This window comes from Oxyura jamaicensis, chromosome 11, assembly GCF_011077185.1.
Source record: "Oxyura jamaicensis isolate SHBP4307 breed ruddy duck chromosome 11, BPBGC_Ojam_1.0, whole genome shotgun sequence".
NCBI classification, from domain to species: Eukaryota; Metazoa; Chordata; class Aves; order Anseriformes; family Anatidae; genus Oxyura; species Oxyura jamaicensis.
The window spans coordinates 19912953-19927829 of record NC_048903.1 but is presented as its reverse complement, the minus strand read 5'-3'; the positions used below and the strand labels follow the sequence as shown (position 1 = coordinate 19927829).

Sequence of the window (14877 nt, the reverse complement as noted above, 5' to 3'; positions counted from 1 at the left end):
ACCCTTGGACAGAGCAACAAGTACAGAAGTTCATTTCTCTTTCAACATGACTCCACCTGCCTGTGGCAGGGTCTGACTCCTCACCTGTAGTGACTTTGTTAAAGGTGATGGCCTCGGACACTCTCCCGCCCAGAGCCATACACATCCTCTCCAGCAGCTGCTCCTTGGTGAAGAGATACTGCTCTCGTGGAAGGATCTGAGCGAATCCAAGCGCTGCGTTTGTTCGAGGGGCTATGGAAACCTGCAACACAGAACGAAAGAACCAACTATGGCAACAGAGGGAAGAAAGGAAGGGCCTGCACCCTGTGCTATTTGCTGAAAGCCATGGTGCAGGCTGACCTACAGACAGCCAGAACTGCACTACGTTGCCTTTCCCATACCAAAGCCTCTGCACTTTCTGCCACTCCGGATCAAAAAATAAAAAGGAAGCTGTCCTTAACAGCAAGTAAATGAAATCCTAACATTTAAGAGTGGCTTTGGAGGATAAAAGCCAATCAGAGATTGCTTCACCACGTTCCAGAATCACCGGGACTACCTGGAGAAACACACGGGATGTCTTCAGAAAAGTAAGAGCCATTTCCCCCAGCCAGCCACATCTCGCTGAGAGTAATTAACAACAGTTCAGTTTATACAATAGGTCATTCAGAGCGAATCTGCTGCTGGTGGCAGGCCAAGAAGCTGTCATCCTTGTCATTCCCACCCCTCCACCTCTCCCCTGTGTGAAGGCTCTTTGAGGAGACGTGCATGGGACAGAAGGCACCCTGGGGTGCCAAAGGGAGGCCCTTCCCTCCAGAGCAGGGCTTCAGGCACACAAACTCCCAAGTGTGCCCGTCTGAAAACCCCATCTCTGTCCCTCGGGGTCAGGGCAGCTCCTGACTGGTAGCTGCAACACGCTGGCAAGCCCTAGCAGGGAGAGAGACCGTGCAGGCACACACACAGCGCAGCGCTTTGTGCCTGGAGGAGGCGCACGAGCTGAGCAGCAGCAGCAGGACACTCGCTTGCTCCAAACGTGCCCAGCACCAGGGTGGCCAGCAGACACACTGGGAGTGCTTTACGGTAAATGCAGGACTTTTCCTGTGGCTCATTAAGCTTTGCAGCAACACTGTCGTGACTGGAGACTTCTTGACAGCGTATCTTGAGAGCAAAGACGGGTCTCTGCTCTTGTGAGCCCCCACCTGTGGTGCTGTGCTCAGCTCTGGGGGCCCCAGCACAAGAAGGACATGGTTGTGTTAGAACAAGTCCAGAGGAGGGCCACAAAAACGATCAAGGGGCTGGAGCACCTCTCCTATGAGGACAGGCTGAGGGAGCTGGGGTTGTTCAGCCTGGAGAAGCAAAGGCTCCAGGGAGACCTTGCAGCAGCCTGCCGGTGCCTAAAGGGGGCTGCAGGAAAGCTGGGGAGGGACTTTGTGTCAGGGGGTGCAGTGACAGGACACGGGGTAATGGCTTTATACAAACAGAGGACAGGTTAAATTAGATATAGGGAGGAAATTCTTTACTCTGAGGGTGGTGAGGCACTGGCACAGGTTGCCCAGAGAAGCTGCGGGTGCCCCATCCCTGGTGGTGCTCAAGGCCAGGCTGGATGGGGCTTTGGGCAGCCTGATCTAGTGGGGGGTGTCCCTGCCCATGGCACGGGGGTGGAACAGGGTGATCCTTGAGGTCCCTTCCAACCCAAACCATCCTGTGATTCTATAATCTTTGCTGTTTATGTTGATGCAGCATTCAGGGCTCCAAGCTCACAGAGACCAGGGTGATGCAGCAGAATCTGACACAAGTGCTGCAAAACAATCAACATGTCTTGGACAGAGGACGCCCAAAGGGGGCTCTGCCCGCCCAGCATCAGGCTTCCTTACACGATAGCCAGCGGTGGGGTTACCTTCATCACCGCCTCCGTGTGCTCCAGCAGCCAGCCAACCAACGCGTGACCTGATTCATGGAACGCCACAACCTTCCTCTCTTCTGGAGACAAGATCTTACTTCTTTTGGCGGTGCCTATCGGAACACAGACAAAGTAAGACAATAAACTGACAAGAAATGTAACCAACAGACAGAACCTTGTAAAGAGAGGCACACGAGCTAGAGCAGTCTGGGGCTGCACTGCCAGCAAAGTCGCCGTTGCACTCTGTCTAGGGAGAGGCAGTAAAACAGCCTTCGGTTACACGCTGTGGAAGAGGTGCTCTCTGTCCCTGCGGTAGACGGCAGCCCATGCTTGGCACAAACTTTTTCCCCTTACAACAGACTTAATCACTGCACAAATAATTTAATGTTTAATTAACTCACAGCTCTAGGACACAAAGCTCTGCTCTGTTCCCGGCTCTGCCGAAGGTATGTACACGACATCTCTGCCGAGGGACAGATCCACAACAAGTCGGTACCATTTCGAGAAAAAAGAAAAATCCAACCCCTAAAGTAACCCACCACCAAAAAAAGGAGTCTGGCTGGAGGAGCATACTTATTCTGCTGTGTGTGATCTCTCAGTCCCTTAGGGATGAGGAACCGAGATGTTCCATTATACGTAGCAGAGAGGTCCCAGCTCAGACTCTCATGCATTAGTAGTGTTCATGTCAGCAAAAAAAAACCATGATTATCTACCAAAATCTTTCTCCAGACCCAAGGAATCTCTGATTACACATGGCATGCTCCGTATGAGCTTATTCCCAGGCTCCCGAGAACTAGCAAATTAAGCCATAACTCACATTTAATACTTTCTCCAGAAAGGTGATTTTTGAAAGTGTCTATTTTCCAACCCAGTAGTCCGTAGCACAGAATAAGCCCAAATAGGATTTCAAAAAATGCTGAATGGAAGTAAAGCTTCTAGCACGTAGAAAACGTGTTAACGACAGGCCACGCTGCGCACCGAGCACTCACTGCTGCCCTGCGTAGCGAGCAGAAGAGGTACCAGCACTTTAAGGTGGATGTCTCTGCACAGTGCCACGAGCAACAGGGGGTAGAGCAGGCACAGTCAAGAGCAGCATTATACCAAGGCTGCCTGATGTCTTGGAAAACAACATCCTATTAACATTAATTTTTAAACAAAGTCAAGAGCTTTATTAAACAAGGAAACAGCAAAATTAGCGTGGCAGATCTGGTAAAATTACTGCTGGGGGATGCTGGAAACCACTGTGCCCTGCAAGGCATGATGGTGATGGAATAGCAGATTAACTGCAACAGCCTTGATTTTCATTAGCCAGTCCCTTACCTTGCCTTCAGCAGTGTGTGTGCCTTCCCTGCACGGATCTTTCCACAGGAAGATGCATGTATGTGCTATATATCATTGATTTAATTTTTGGATGCTCTGGAAGCATCCCTCTGTCAGCCCAAGAAGGGAGGGACTGTGCCCTTCACAATAGCACCCAGTGTGCCCACAGAGATTGTTTCTTCCCCTCCAGAAAGCAAGGAGAGTTCTCTGAAGGCCCGCACTTAGCACACTTATGAGAGAAATAATCCAGGAAGTAACTCGGGTGCATCTCTGCTGGTCTTACGCTGCGTACACAAACCCCACCAGAGCCCCTAACTGCCTGTGTGTGCTCAGCAGGTTTCCTGCAGCCCTCCCAGGAGACCTGCCTTACTGCCTCCTTTCTGTTCCCAAACTAAAAACACAATGGAGACGGCCACAGAGAAGACTCCTTACTCCTCCCTTCCAGCAACACAAAGCTTTAAGGCTGACAGGGCCTCTGGACTTGCGAAGTTCTCTTTTGATTCCACACCACCCTTATTAAAACCAGCAGCCTGTAATGGGAAGCGCAGTAATATCTTGTTTTCTTCAAGAAAAGCTTTTAGAGCAGCTGAAACACCCTCTGAATTGTGAAACTCAGAAGCATTCCTATTACATGGCAAGGGTACATTTAATACAAGGGCCTGGAGGGGTGTTCAGGGTGTCCTACAAAAAATAGCCAAGTCCTGCTAATATGAAAAAAATCAGATTAAGCAACAAAAAGATGTTATTGCCTCTCAAATGCCACAAAGCCTCAGTGGGGCGAGCCAGCCTGTCAGCAGTGAAACTGCTGAAGCCCATGCCCTCTATCGTCCACCACATTAAAACAACATCTCCCTCCTGCTACACGTCCCTGCGGTCTTCCTTGCTTCTTGCCCTGTCTTCCACGTCTGGGGAACTAAGGCTATGGTGGAGTTCGGAATGAGAAGTTAAGGGAATGTCTGTGTGTTTAGTGCTTTTTCTACTGCAGGCGGGAAAGTAAAGCACGTATTTGCTACAGCTGATTAGGACTTCTGCACTGCAGCTAGAGCTGTCCCGCTGTCCACTCCTGGGAGCTGCTGAGTACAGTTTGGGCTCTGTGGAAACGGGGTCACAGGCACCCAAAGCACTCCAGGGGTTGTTTTTAAGAGGCAGGTGAAACTGTCAGGAGTTCTCAAAAATCTCCTAGATGAGGAATTATTTAGGCATTTTCTGATTAAAAAAAACAAATAGTGAAAACCGAACTTCTATATTAGGAAATTACTGACCCAGTACAAACATCCTGTTTCACACGCTCTACTAAGAAAGGCACAGAACGCCTCTCCGTTTGCCCATGCTCACCCCCCAGGAATGATGCTGCAGCCTGGAAGCAGTTAAGTGTCAGATTATGGAAACCAAAGCTTGCCTACAGGGCACTTCAGATCAAAACCCACCAGCTTCAAATCCCTCAGGTGAAGTCAAGCGTTCTGGGAACTCTTTCCCCCCCTCCCTCTAATACACTGCTACAGGGTAATCTCCAGAGGTTCCTCTGCTGGCACTTGCACAAGTGACAGGGAAAGGCTGACAGGATGTTCTCAGAGGGAGAACAGTACTCTACTGTCTTTCAGTTTATTCTGCCAATTCATCAAAGCCTGGGCTTTGAGGCCAAAAAGAAAAATCTCTCATTTCTTCCTGTTGCTGTTGAGGATGGGGTAGCCTGTTTGCTTTTGCTATTCATGTTTATGTAGCAGGTGTCCAGAGCAGAAACAAAAACCCAGAGATACTTCCACTTTATTTATTTTAATGAAAAAACAAACCAGCCACCAACCATCCAGCTTTGAATTCCCCTCTTTACTATTTTGCTACCAGTCAGTTTTCCCTGAGCTACTGGCTCAGGTTGCCTGCGGGGTCAGAAAAACAGGTCCATTTAGGGGCTTCACAAACCTTTCTCCAACGATGGCATTCAAGATTTTCCAGACAGCTCTCTCTATGAGAGGAACCAGTTAAGACCTGACTGTCTTCCTGGAACATAACCCAATCACCTGATCCTTCTCGCAAGGAGCTGACACAGATTAGCAAGACAGCAACAGAAAGGCTGGGTCACTCACCTGCAATCACTCTTTCCACCGCATACTCGAAGTTGGAAGTATCAATGGATTTGTGACCTTCTCTAGCGGCGTGAAGAGCAGCTTCGTTGCATATATTTGCTATGTCAGCTCCTGCAGACAAGAGTTTACAAGAATTACATTGCGTTTGTTATGTGCCGGGCATCTTAGGGGACAGAAAAGGCAGGAACAGATCTAGAGAGGGACCTAAGGAAGTTAAATAGCTGCACTGCAAGCTCCTCTTTGTTCCTTGGGAACAGAGAGCAATCCTAATCCATGGTGTTTATGTTGGATTTGAACAATACAACTGCCTTGGCAATGAACGCTGCGCTGCCACACAGAGATCAGCAATCAATTAACGGGCTGAAGCCAAGGCTGGCTCTCGACAACAGGGGAGTGGCGTGGGCAGCCTGGATTGGCATGGGCTGCCGCGCTGCTCACACAGCGACCACACAAACCTCTGTGCAGAAGAGAAAGAACATCTGTTCTGAGTTTGTGTGGGTGGGTGACGGTGGCGGGGGGCTGCCGAAAGAAGTCACGAAGAGGCACTGTGCTGGGGCCTGTTAGAGGGGAAAACCCAGAAAGGATATTCCAGGAACTCCACATAAACAGGAACTCTGGAGCCCCTTGCTCAGCACTGTTTCAAAGTCCCAGGGACCTACCCTGGAAACAGGCTCAGTGCAGGAGCCAGAGCTGTCCAATTTCTACCCTGACCGATGAAGGAACTGCTATTCATTCCTCCCATCATTTTCCTGGTAACACATATCAACTTAAGAGTCTTTCCACATCTCAGTGTGAAGCACAACACCTCATCCTTGACAACAGCTCTGGAGAAGAGAATGAAGAGTGGTTCCTCCCCTTCGGAATCAGGATTCAGGCACTGTAAAAGTGTGTTTTCCTCCAACCTCCACACCCCGCCACAAGTTTCAGAAGATTGAAAATAGCCACAAACAATTGCTTATTGCAACTCCATTCACCAGGGAGCTGGTTAGGTTCCCACTATTTCAGTGGAAGAAAAAAAAAAAAAAAGCCCTTTGGACCAAGATACCCTCTTAAAACTAAGCAACTGAGAAGCTTCAGGTTGAACCGCGGAATTAGCAAGGAGGGAGGCAGAACAGCCCTGCAGGGACACAGCATGTCATACCGCTGAAGCCTGGAGTCAGTTCTGCAAGGTGCTGCGAGTAGAAGCTGGCGTCTTGGATCAGTTTGAGACCCTTCAGGTGCTGCTCAAAGATCTCTCTTCTCTCCTGCAAAGAGCACAGAGCACTCACACGACGGCGAACACGCGAGCCCAGCAAACCTTTGCAACATGGCAGCTTGCCTGCTCTCGATCCCGGGGAGCAGAGGAGGAGGCAGACCTCTGGCAGCGGGGACAGGAGCACTGCCACCAGAGGGCAGGGCTGTCCTTACAGCACTTCAGTTCCACGGGAGCCCCGATAAACACCCAGCTCTCAAATTCAGAGCAGATGTACGAAGGCTTACCGTGAGTCACTGCTTTCTCTCTCAGGGCCACTCTCTCTCCTCCAAACTTTCACTCTGATCTGTCTTTTAACCTTTCTCTTAGCATAAAAGCACTTGCAGGAAGGAGCTCCGAGTGCCTCTACCTGCTCCCTCCTACCCTGCAAACGAAAACCCCATCTGCTGTTCCTTAGCCTGCAACCATTTCCCAGACAAAGGTGGGGGTGAGCTGATGGCTGGCGGGCAGCCAAGGAGTGACTCATTCAGCTGGTCCAGGAGATCCTGATTAAAACAATGGGCTCAGTTGCCAGGGTTTTTCCCCTTCCTCCTTCAGGGCAGCTGCACGGTTCGCGCTTCCGGTGCCAGATTGTATCAGGCATTTAAGGTATTTTAAGTGAAAACTCTGAGGACGACAGTAAAGCACAGATGGAAGAAGAAGAGGCTGTGCTGGCAGAGCGGACGGACCTTTACTGCAGCTGAGCCTGTTTCCAAAGCTCTGCTACGAACATCAACGCAGCCGTGGAAGACTCCCCCAGTAAATGGATTTAACAAGCGTTCAGAAGGAAAGTCACTTAGTGGGCTGTCTGAAGGAAAACAATGAGCCTGAGAGGATAGCGAGGACAATAAACCTGCGAGGGGAACGATGCTCAAGGCACACAAGAATTTGAGCTCTCCCCCACAAGCCAACTTGCCAATTAGGTGGTTCCCGATTTCCTGGGAAGACGACTATATAAAACGTTCTGCATCTGCATGGCAAAGAACCTCACAGGAGAATCTTCTGCCAAAGCTCGTGTAGGAACAGATACACTTAAAACCAGCCAGCTGTCATTTCACTGAAACAGGCAGCTACATTAGCATGTCAAATCTCGGATTTAGGGCACATACATGAGAACGAAGGCACACAGGAAGGCATGCTATCTCTATCTTCTCCGAGCTCAGCCTTTGCCAGGCCCGTGAATCATCAGCAAGCCAAGGACTGGGGCACTTTTGTCATTAGCATTATGGGAAGGACAGGGCAGTGCGTGGAAAATACCTGGAGCGTTGGAAGATCAATAAAGATGTGCCTGTCAAGCCTCCCAGGTCTCATCAAGGCATTATCCAAGACATCGGCACGGTTGGTGGAAGCCAGCACTATAACGTGGTCTGCGGTCCCCATTCCTGCAGCAGAACGAGAAAAAACAAAGGTGAAGGTTTCCACCATCACACAGAGCAAGCACACAAAGGGACGAGGCAGGGCAGGATGCAGAGAACATCTTACACATCTTCATCACAAAGGACGCATTTACGACATCCTCTGGGGCAGCTGAGGCTGAGAAAGTGTCCTGTTCACGAGGAGCATGAGGCAGGAAGGAACCTCCCAGGTCACTCGGGCCAGCCTCTGGGCCTTGTGGGCACTCTGAGATTCCCTTTTCAGTTACTTAAACCCCAGGCTAGAACTTTTTTTTTTTGGCCACATGTTGAAATTGCTCCAGGTGGAAGCCAGAACAGATTCGTTCCGTTCAGATGAGTCGGGATGTGCCTTCTCACCCCCAGCCTGAAGTCAGTTCCCGCTCCTTTAGCTCCAGTTATACAAACAACACTTTTTAGCCAAAATAGCACTTTCCTCCCCAGTATTTCTGCGGAAAGCCCGTCCAGCTTTCATTCACTTCTAGCCCTCAGTCACAGACAGGTCACCAGGGAAGGGACAGGCTTCCTTCTGACCAGCTCACGTTAACGCAGAAGTAGAAGACGTAGCCTTGCCACCCGGCAAGTGCCGTAGTACAGCACGGCTTGATCTGCGTCTTTCCACTCGCCTCTTATCACGCCAAAGGCACCCAGGCATGCTGCAGAGCAGCGCGAAGACCAGCCCTGCAGAACACCCCACGGACACCATGCAGGCAGGGGCAGAACGCGCCCGAGCGGCTCCACGGTGAGTGTTAGCACACGCCAGCTCAAGCCACAGCCACGAGGTTTTGTCTCCGGGTCTTAAAGATGAAGGGAGCATCAGGATTTACAGGCTTTGCAAGCGCAGCACGGAGGCATCAAAGGCAGGCAGGACTTCCTGGGGAAGCCAGAGCACTGACAGCTGGAGGAGGGCAGAACGGGGCAGGTGGTTGCGCTGCCTGGGTGGGGAGCCGGGGATGATGTTGAATCACCGAACCACGCTGCTTATTTATGACATTCCACCAGGTGCCCAGAGGGCCCTGGGATGAGTCACCTGCTCGGAGCCGATTCAGCCGCCCTGGCACGCAGCAGCCTTCCCAGGGAACGGCCGCGTTAGTCCCATGCGCTTCCCCTCGCTGCCAAGTCACACGCTGCAGAAAGCGGCTTTATGCACGTAAGCTGGGTGGGTTTCAGCTCTCTCCGGCTTTGCCGAAGAGCTGCCAAATGTGTCAGCGTACAAGAGCTCAGCAGAGAGATTAAGGTTACAGGTAAGGCAGGGGACTGGCTCCTTCAGCCTGCGCTACAGCGAACCTCCGCTCTTCCTCCCTGCAGGACGCTGTCTGAATAAGCTCCTGGAGAGGATGAAGCCGACCACTCTTCAGGCGTGTGTTACACCGCGCTCCGGAGGGTGATAAACAAGCAGAGAGACTGGCAGGCACCTGGGGGATAGCAAGCTTCCTTCCCATGGTAGGATTAGATGGTACAGCGCATTATCAGCTTTGCGGCTGGGAAGACGCGGCCTTAAAATAGGTCTGCCTATTGGAACACACATAAAAACAGAAGCGCTGAGTGCTTCCTCCTCGCGGCAGCTTCTGCCCCCCTTGCTCTCCAGCCCGCGGCCCAGCGGTGCGGAACAGCTCCGGTAAACCTACACCAGCAGCCTCTGAGTCACACCGCAGCCCCCAGCGCGGTGGCACCTGGCATGTGACAGGCCTTGGCTTCCACAGGCGACGATCAGCCACAGGAACAGGCTAGGAAAACACCACCTCAGCAACAGCAACGAATTAAAAACAGTTCTGAACATTCAGCCCGAAGAGAGCCTTCGTATCTGCAACGCGCACGACTTAACCCACTCCAAAAGGAAAGGAGAAGGGGCCGCTTGGACTGCGAAGTGCCCTCCCTGCCCACCGCCCTGATGGGCATCCCACCAGTGTTACTACCCCGTCCTTCCCCTCAAAGCGTTTTGGACATCACCCGTGTGCAGTGTCACTGAAACAGGGCCCCCGCTGCGAGGGGAGCCGCAGGGTCACAACGCCGCACGTGGCGCGAGTCAGGGCAGAGGTCTCGTCTGAGGACCTCAGGCTGCCACCAAAAGCAGGCCTGGGATTTCATCCACGAAGCCAGGAATCAGCCCAGACCTGCCAGGCTCCCCCCAGATGTATTCAGAACGGAGGAGGTATTTGGGTCACATTCCTCTTCCGCTTGTTTGCGGCTTGTGAGGGAAGATTCCCCATTCAGAGCAGACACCTGTTCCGACAAAGGCTGGAGTACAAGTCGCTCTGCTTTTAAAGCAGCTTCTGTGCGCACAGGCTCCGTCCCTCCCCTTCTCCCACCCCATTCCTGGGGCTTCCAGAACTGTCAGAGCGATGAAACCACGGCAGCTTGCAGGAAGAGGCTACAATTACCCTAAAATCCACACCAGCATTAGAGCAAATCGCACGTGGCATCCTGCACAGCTCCGTGTAACAGCTCCCGGTGCCCCCCGTCCTTCCCGCAGCTGGCAGAGGGGTTCCGTGAGGCTCTGACCCTCCTCTTCTTTCCCCACCTCACCTGTGAGTAATCTCGTTCCAGCACACACATTCCACCATCGCTGCTAAGCTGATGATTCACAGATCTACTTCTGCACTGGATTTTTTTCAAATAGCTCGACTCAGTGCTGTGGTGTTGCCTTGCAGAAATGCAACCATCAATTTAAGCCCAAAGCAGCTGAAACAGCTCTCAACCTCCCATTTCAAGGTTCCTCATTAGAAACACATGCCTCCTCCACTTATGCTTGGGTAAACCGTCAACCTCCTTAAAAAACAGAAAAATCCTCACTGTCCTCCTGAAAACTCTCTTGTAAGGCTGGACACAGCGCTCCAGCGTCCGTTTAGGTAACATGCAGTCAGAGAGCATTTCAATAACACCAGCCAAGATCCACGCTGATGCGTACAAGCCAACAGCAAGCCCGTGTTGCTTGTACTGCCCTGACAGTCCTTGCCAGCTGTCTCTCGTTCGACATTGTAAACTCCTTGGGCTATTTTTTTAGTGTGTGTTTGATAGAGCACTTAGCTGAACGAGGGACTTAGTCCATGATCTGTTCAAGACACAAATAAATAATCATGAAGCAATATAAATTTTAAAATAAGCTAGGCAGCACACAAAGAAGCTATTTTTTTTTTTTCCTAGGACTTTTAAAGCATACACTGAGGACAGTATTTACCTTCTGAACTCACTTTTGAATGGATTTGTTCCCTAATTTCTGAACTGAGACTCAAAGAAGCAACACCCTAGAAACAGCACCTGATTTCCACAGACCACAGAAAATGAGACATTTTCCTCTCCAGCACTGAGATGTAGGTTGCACTGTAGGTTCCTGAGCAGATGGCCCCCATCTGATTCAGCAGTAACCTGTTGCCAGTTCACCTTGCAACCGTCGAGAGGAAAAAACAACCAAGCTGGCACTGCTGTTCTGTGTGGCAGTAACGGCCTTTTCCATGGAGACAGCATTACACAGATACAGCTGTAAACGCTCCAAGAATATCTATATGCTTGGCCAAGAGGCCTGAGCGTGTGTATGTGCGAAGTCCCATGGAACCACACCCACATCTGTGGTGCTTTCTGGTATCTACATAGCACTGTGTGTTGCAGGGAGGTGATAACCAGATTTGTGTCTGGTTATTTAGGACCCCTCGTTCCCCTCCTTCAAATACTTCACGGCACCTGGGCTAAAGCAGAGGGAGGCCTGGAGGATTTCTGTTCAGAAGGACCACTCCACCCTGTTTGTACCATGCTGTGCCCCAGCTCACAATTTCTCCTCCTCCTGCAGCACCGCAGGGACCCAGAACTACAGATCATCCTGCGTGCAGCAGGAGGAATAGCTACCCTTCCCTGAAAGCATTGCTCACGTCCCAGCTTCTCCCCTCGAGTGCCGAAGGCCGAGCACACAGCAAACTCCAGAAGGCAGCCTTACTGCCGAGCTGCACGAAGAGCTCTGCTTCAGCAGGGCTGCACCCACTGCTCCCCTGTGAGCACCCAGCAAAGAGGAGTGAGCTCCTTTCACCCCGTGGGTCTGGAGAAAGAGAGGCTTTCAGTGCAGGACTTCTAACTTCTCACATGAAGTCTGATGAGGTGTCACATTTACAGTCGAGGTAAAAGGCAGCCCCGTCCCACAGAACAGCAGACTGATACAAACACACCCCGAAGGACCGGTAGCTATCCCTTACCTTGCCCTGCAACAGAAGGGTTTAGCAACAGAAGCAGTGCGAGCTGGGTCAGGGCGGCAGGCTCTGACAGAGCTATGACTAACAACAGACAAAGGCTCGTTCTTTTTGGCGCTTGCATGAAAGCGTCTGAGAAAAGGCTCGATTCCGTATGTGGTACGGCCAGCAGCCATCCAGAAGCGTGGCATCAAACCAGGACTTGTCTGCACAGCTTCCCTCTCCCAGCTCACAGAGGCATCTTAGAGCCACGCAAGAGACATGAGAATAGGTCAAGGGATGGGAGAATGAATATTTTCCATTGCTTATGTCCCTACGGGACAATTAACTTCAAACCTTATCAAGTTTTAAAACACCACCTGTCTTAGAACGTAGCCAGTATTCAACATTTAATGGTCAGCTGGACCTAAGTGTTACCAGCAATGGGCAGCAGCGTGTCCTTGCTGCCAATTCACTCTCGTTTGGTTCCCCAGTATTGTAAATAATTCCTCTCCAACTGCCAGTAGGAAAACATACTCCTGAGCTGAAGCCACTTACTGTAGGAAGAGTCTTTGGGGTTGCTGCCCTCTGCCAGCCAGGATCTCTAATGCATGTTATCCACCGGTGGTGTTCGCAGGTGGATGCTCCCGTGTTGTTGGTGCACATTCACCCCGAATGTGACACTACAATTCTGACTCCGTCTTTGGAGTACAGTCACAAAAACAGCTGGCTCCAGGGTTTTTACATTTACTAGACTTTGACCCTTAATCCTTCTGAAATCTAGACATTTATATAGGGTTTTATCTCCACAGCTTATTCACACCACGTTCTCAAACACCTCTCCTTAGCCCAGTGATTTCCTAGGCACCCTCAGCTCTGGAGCAGTCCTGCCTAACCTCCAGTGACCGATGAGGAGATGCAGTATGAAACCTTCAGAAACAGGGACTAACGAGGGGACGCAGATTCAGCCTAGTGCTTGAGGAGAGTCCTGGGGGATCTGCAGAAAAGTGTAACTCAGTGTGAAGCAATTACTGGACACACAGCTTCCAAAAACGCTGTGCTGAGCAACAGCTGCTGCTCTTCTGTACTCACAGCAGCAGCTGGTGCAGGGGAGAAAGAGCAGAGAAAGGACCCACTCCAGTCGAGTGATATGATGACCTCCAGAAACAAAACAAGGCCAGCCAAGGCCTAGTGTCCAAATAGGAAAAAAAAATGATTTTCAGGCGTGAAAGTCCCTAAGCAGTAGTTCAAGCCACAGTTAGCACTTGTCATACAGAGAGGTTTTTAACAATGACATGACCAAATCATAATGCTGGGCTTAGTCCTGAAAATGCTGTGCAGTGCCAGCTAGCCTCGTCCCAGGAAAGAGGGAAGTGAGGTTTGATTCAATGCAATGCTAAATCCTTCCCCGAGAAGGAAACGCTAAAGAGGCGCTGCAAGTTCAAACAGGACAGCAGCCCAGATCTCCAAGGTGACAAGGGCCCAGCTGCTAAGAGACAGAAATACTGACCATCCATTTCTACCAGCAGCTGGTTCAAGGTCTGCTCCTCCTCAGCATTGGCAAAACCAGATATATTGGTTGAGCGCTTCTTGCCCACGGCATCGATTTCATCAATGTACACGATGCAGGGTGCACGAGCCTGGGCTTCTCTGAAGAGGCTCCGAACTCGGGCAGCTCCAAGACCTGTAGGGGAAGGGAAGAAGAAACGAGCTTCAGAGCCGCAGCTATAGAGGATTGCTGGCCCCCAGTTAGACATCTGACCCAGGCAAACCCTCAGTGAGCGACAGTCCCTCTCTCCACACTCCAGATACAAAGAATCAGTCACAGAACTCATCTCTTTAGTCCTTAAACACTGTTTGTCCTGGAGAGTGCTGGCTTTTAACTGAGCTCCCGAAACTGCAGACTCTTCAGAGCTGCTGTAAGAGGAGCTCTGCTCCCAGCTCCAGACATGAGCTCCTGTTCCTTCCACAGGTTAGGAGCAAAAATATTCAGCACATTTCCACACACAGACCCTTGCTGGGTCTCAAGAGACCTAGGAAGGAAGGAAGAAGACTGAAATCCCTGAGCACAGAGAGGCCATACTTCCTCCCATCAGCAGGGAGCAGCAGAAAATCCATCAGCATTCTCAATGTAAGGAAGGAAGCCTCCGTGAATGGCTTTAGTAAGTAGAGGCGAGTCAGAGATAATGCTTACAGGTGAAGAACCACGGTTTCCCGTTGTCAGAAAGAAGCAACTAGCTATTAAAAGAAAATGTTTTAGGTACCACGTTATTCACTATCCACTACTGCTGGAAACCTTTTATATTTTCAGCAGAAATATGCAACTTGCCCTTCCCATGCCAACCAACGCTAGAACTCTGTCCTTTGCGAGGCCCAGCCAACATTCCCCAAGTAACCTCCGCTCCCTTCCTCCCACCACGCTTACCTCCTATCACCTCCACGAACTCAGAGCCTGCCATGGCCAGGAATGGTACTTGTGCTTCTGTAGCCACCGCCTTTGCCAGCAACGTCTTCCCACAGCCCGGCGGTCCAAGTAACAAGGCACCCTTGGGCACTTTAGCTCCAAGCTGAAGGTAGCGATCGGGATTCTGTAAGAGCAGCACAGCTGCATCAGATCCACAGCCAACACGAGGCATCTGCACAACAATACGGTCTCCCAGAGCTTCTCGACACTGTTCTCATCCTGAGCAACCCCGAGCTCCTAATGGGAGCAGCTACATCTGCAGTCTGTTACAGAACTGGAAATAGGCACTGAGTCATGGTGATCACAGCACTAAGGTTTTCAGCCTATTTAAACAGAGGCTGCTCAGTATCGTGCAGGAGG

The 14877-nt window shown here is 50.9% G+C and overlaps 1 protein-coding gene across 1 annotated transcript in view; it reads right to left on the bottom strand.

Annotated features, from left to right (window-relative positions):
* The window catches only part of SPG7 (SPG7 matrix AAA peptidase subunit, paraplegin), a 31595-nt gene that overhangs the window by 3404 nt on the left and 13314 nt on the right, over window positions 1–14877 (bottom strand). The window contains exons 8-14 of the mRNA XM_035337222.1: window positions 14479–14641; window positions 13564–13737; window positions 7766–7890; window positions 6419–6521; window positions 5278–5388; window positions 1874–1989; window positions 85–241 (exon numbers count right to left, since the gene is read on the bottom strand). Of these exons, the coding sequence (XP_035193113.1) occupies window positions 85–241; window positions 1874–1989; window positions 5278–5388; window positions 6419–6521; window positions 7766–7890; window positions 13564–13737; window positions 14479–14641 (949 nt within the window). The remainder of the gene's footprint in view (window positions 1–84; window positions 242–1873; window positions 1990–5277; window positions 5389–6418; window positions 6522–7765; window positions 7891–13563; window positions 13738–14478; window positions 14642–14877) is intronic.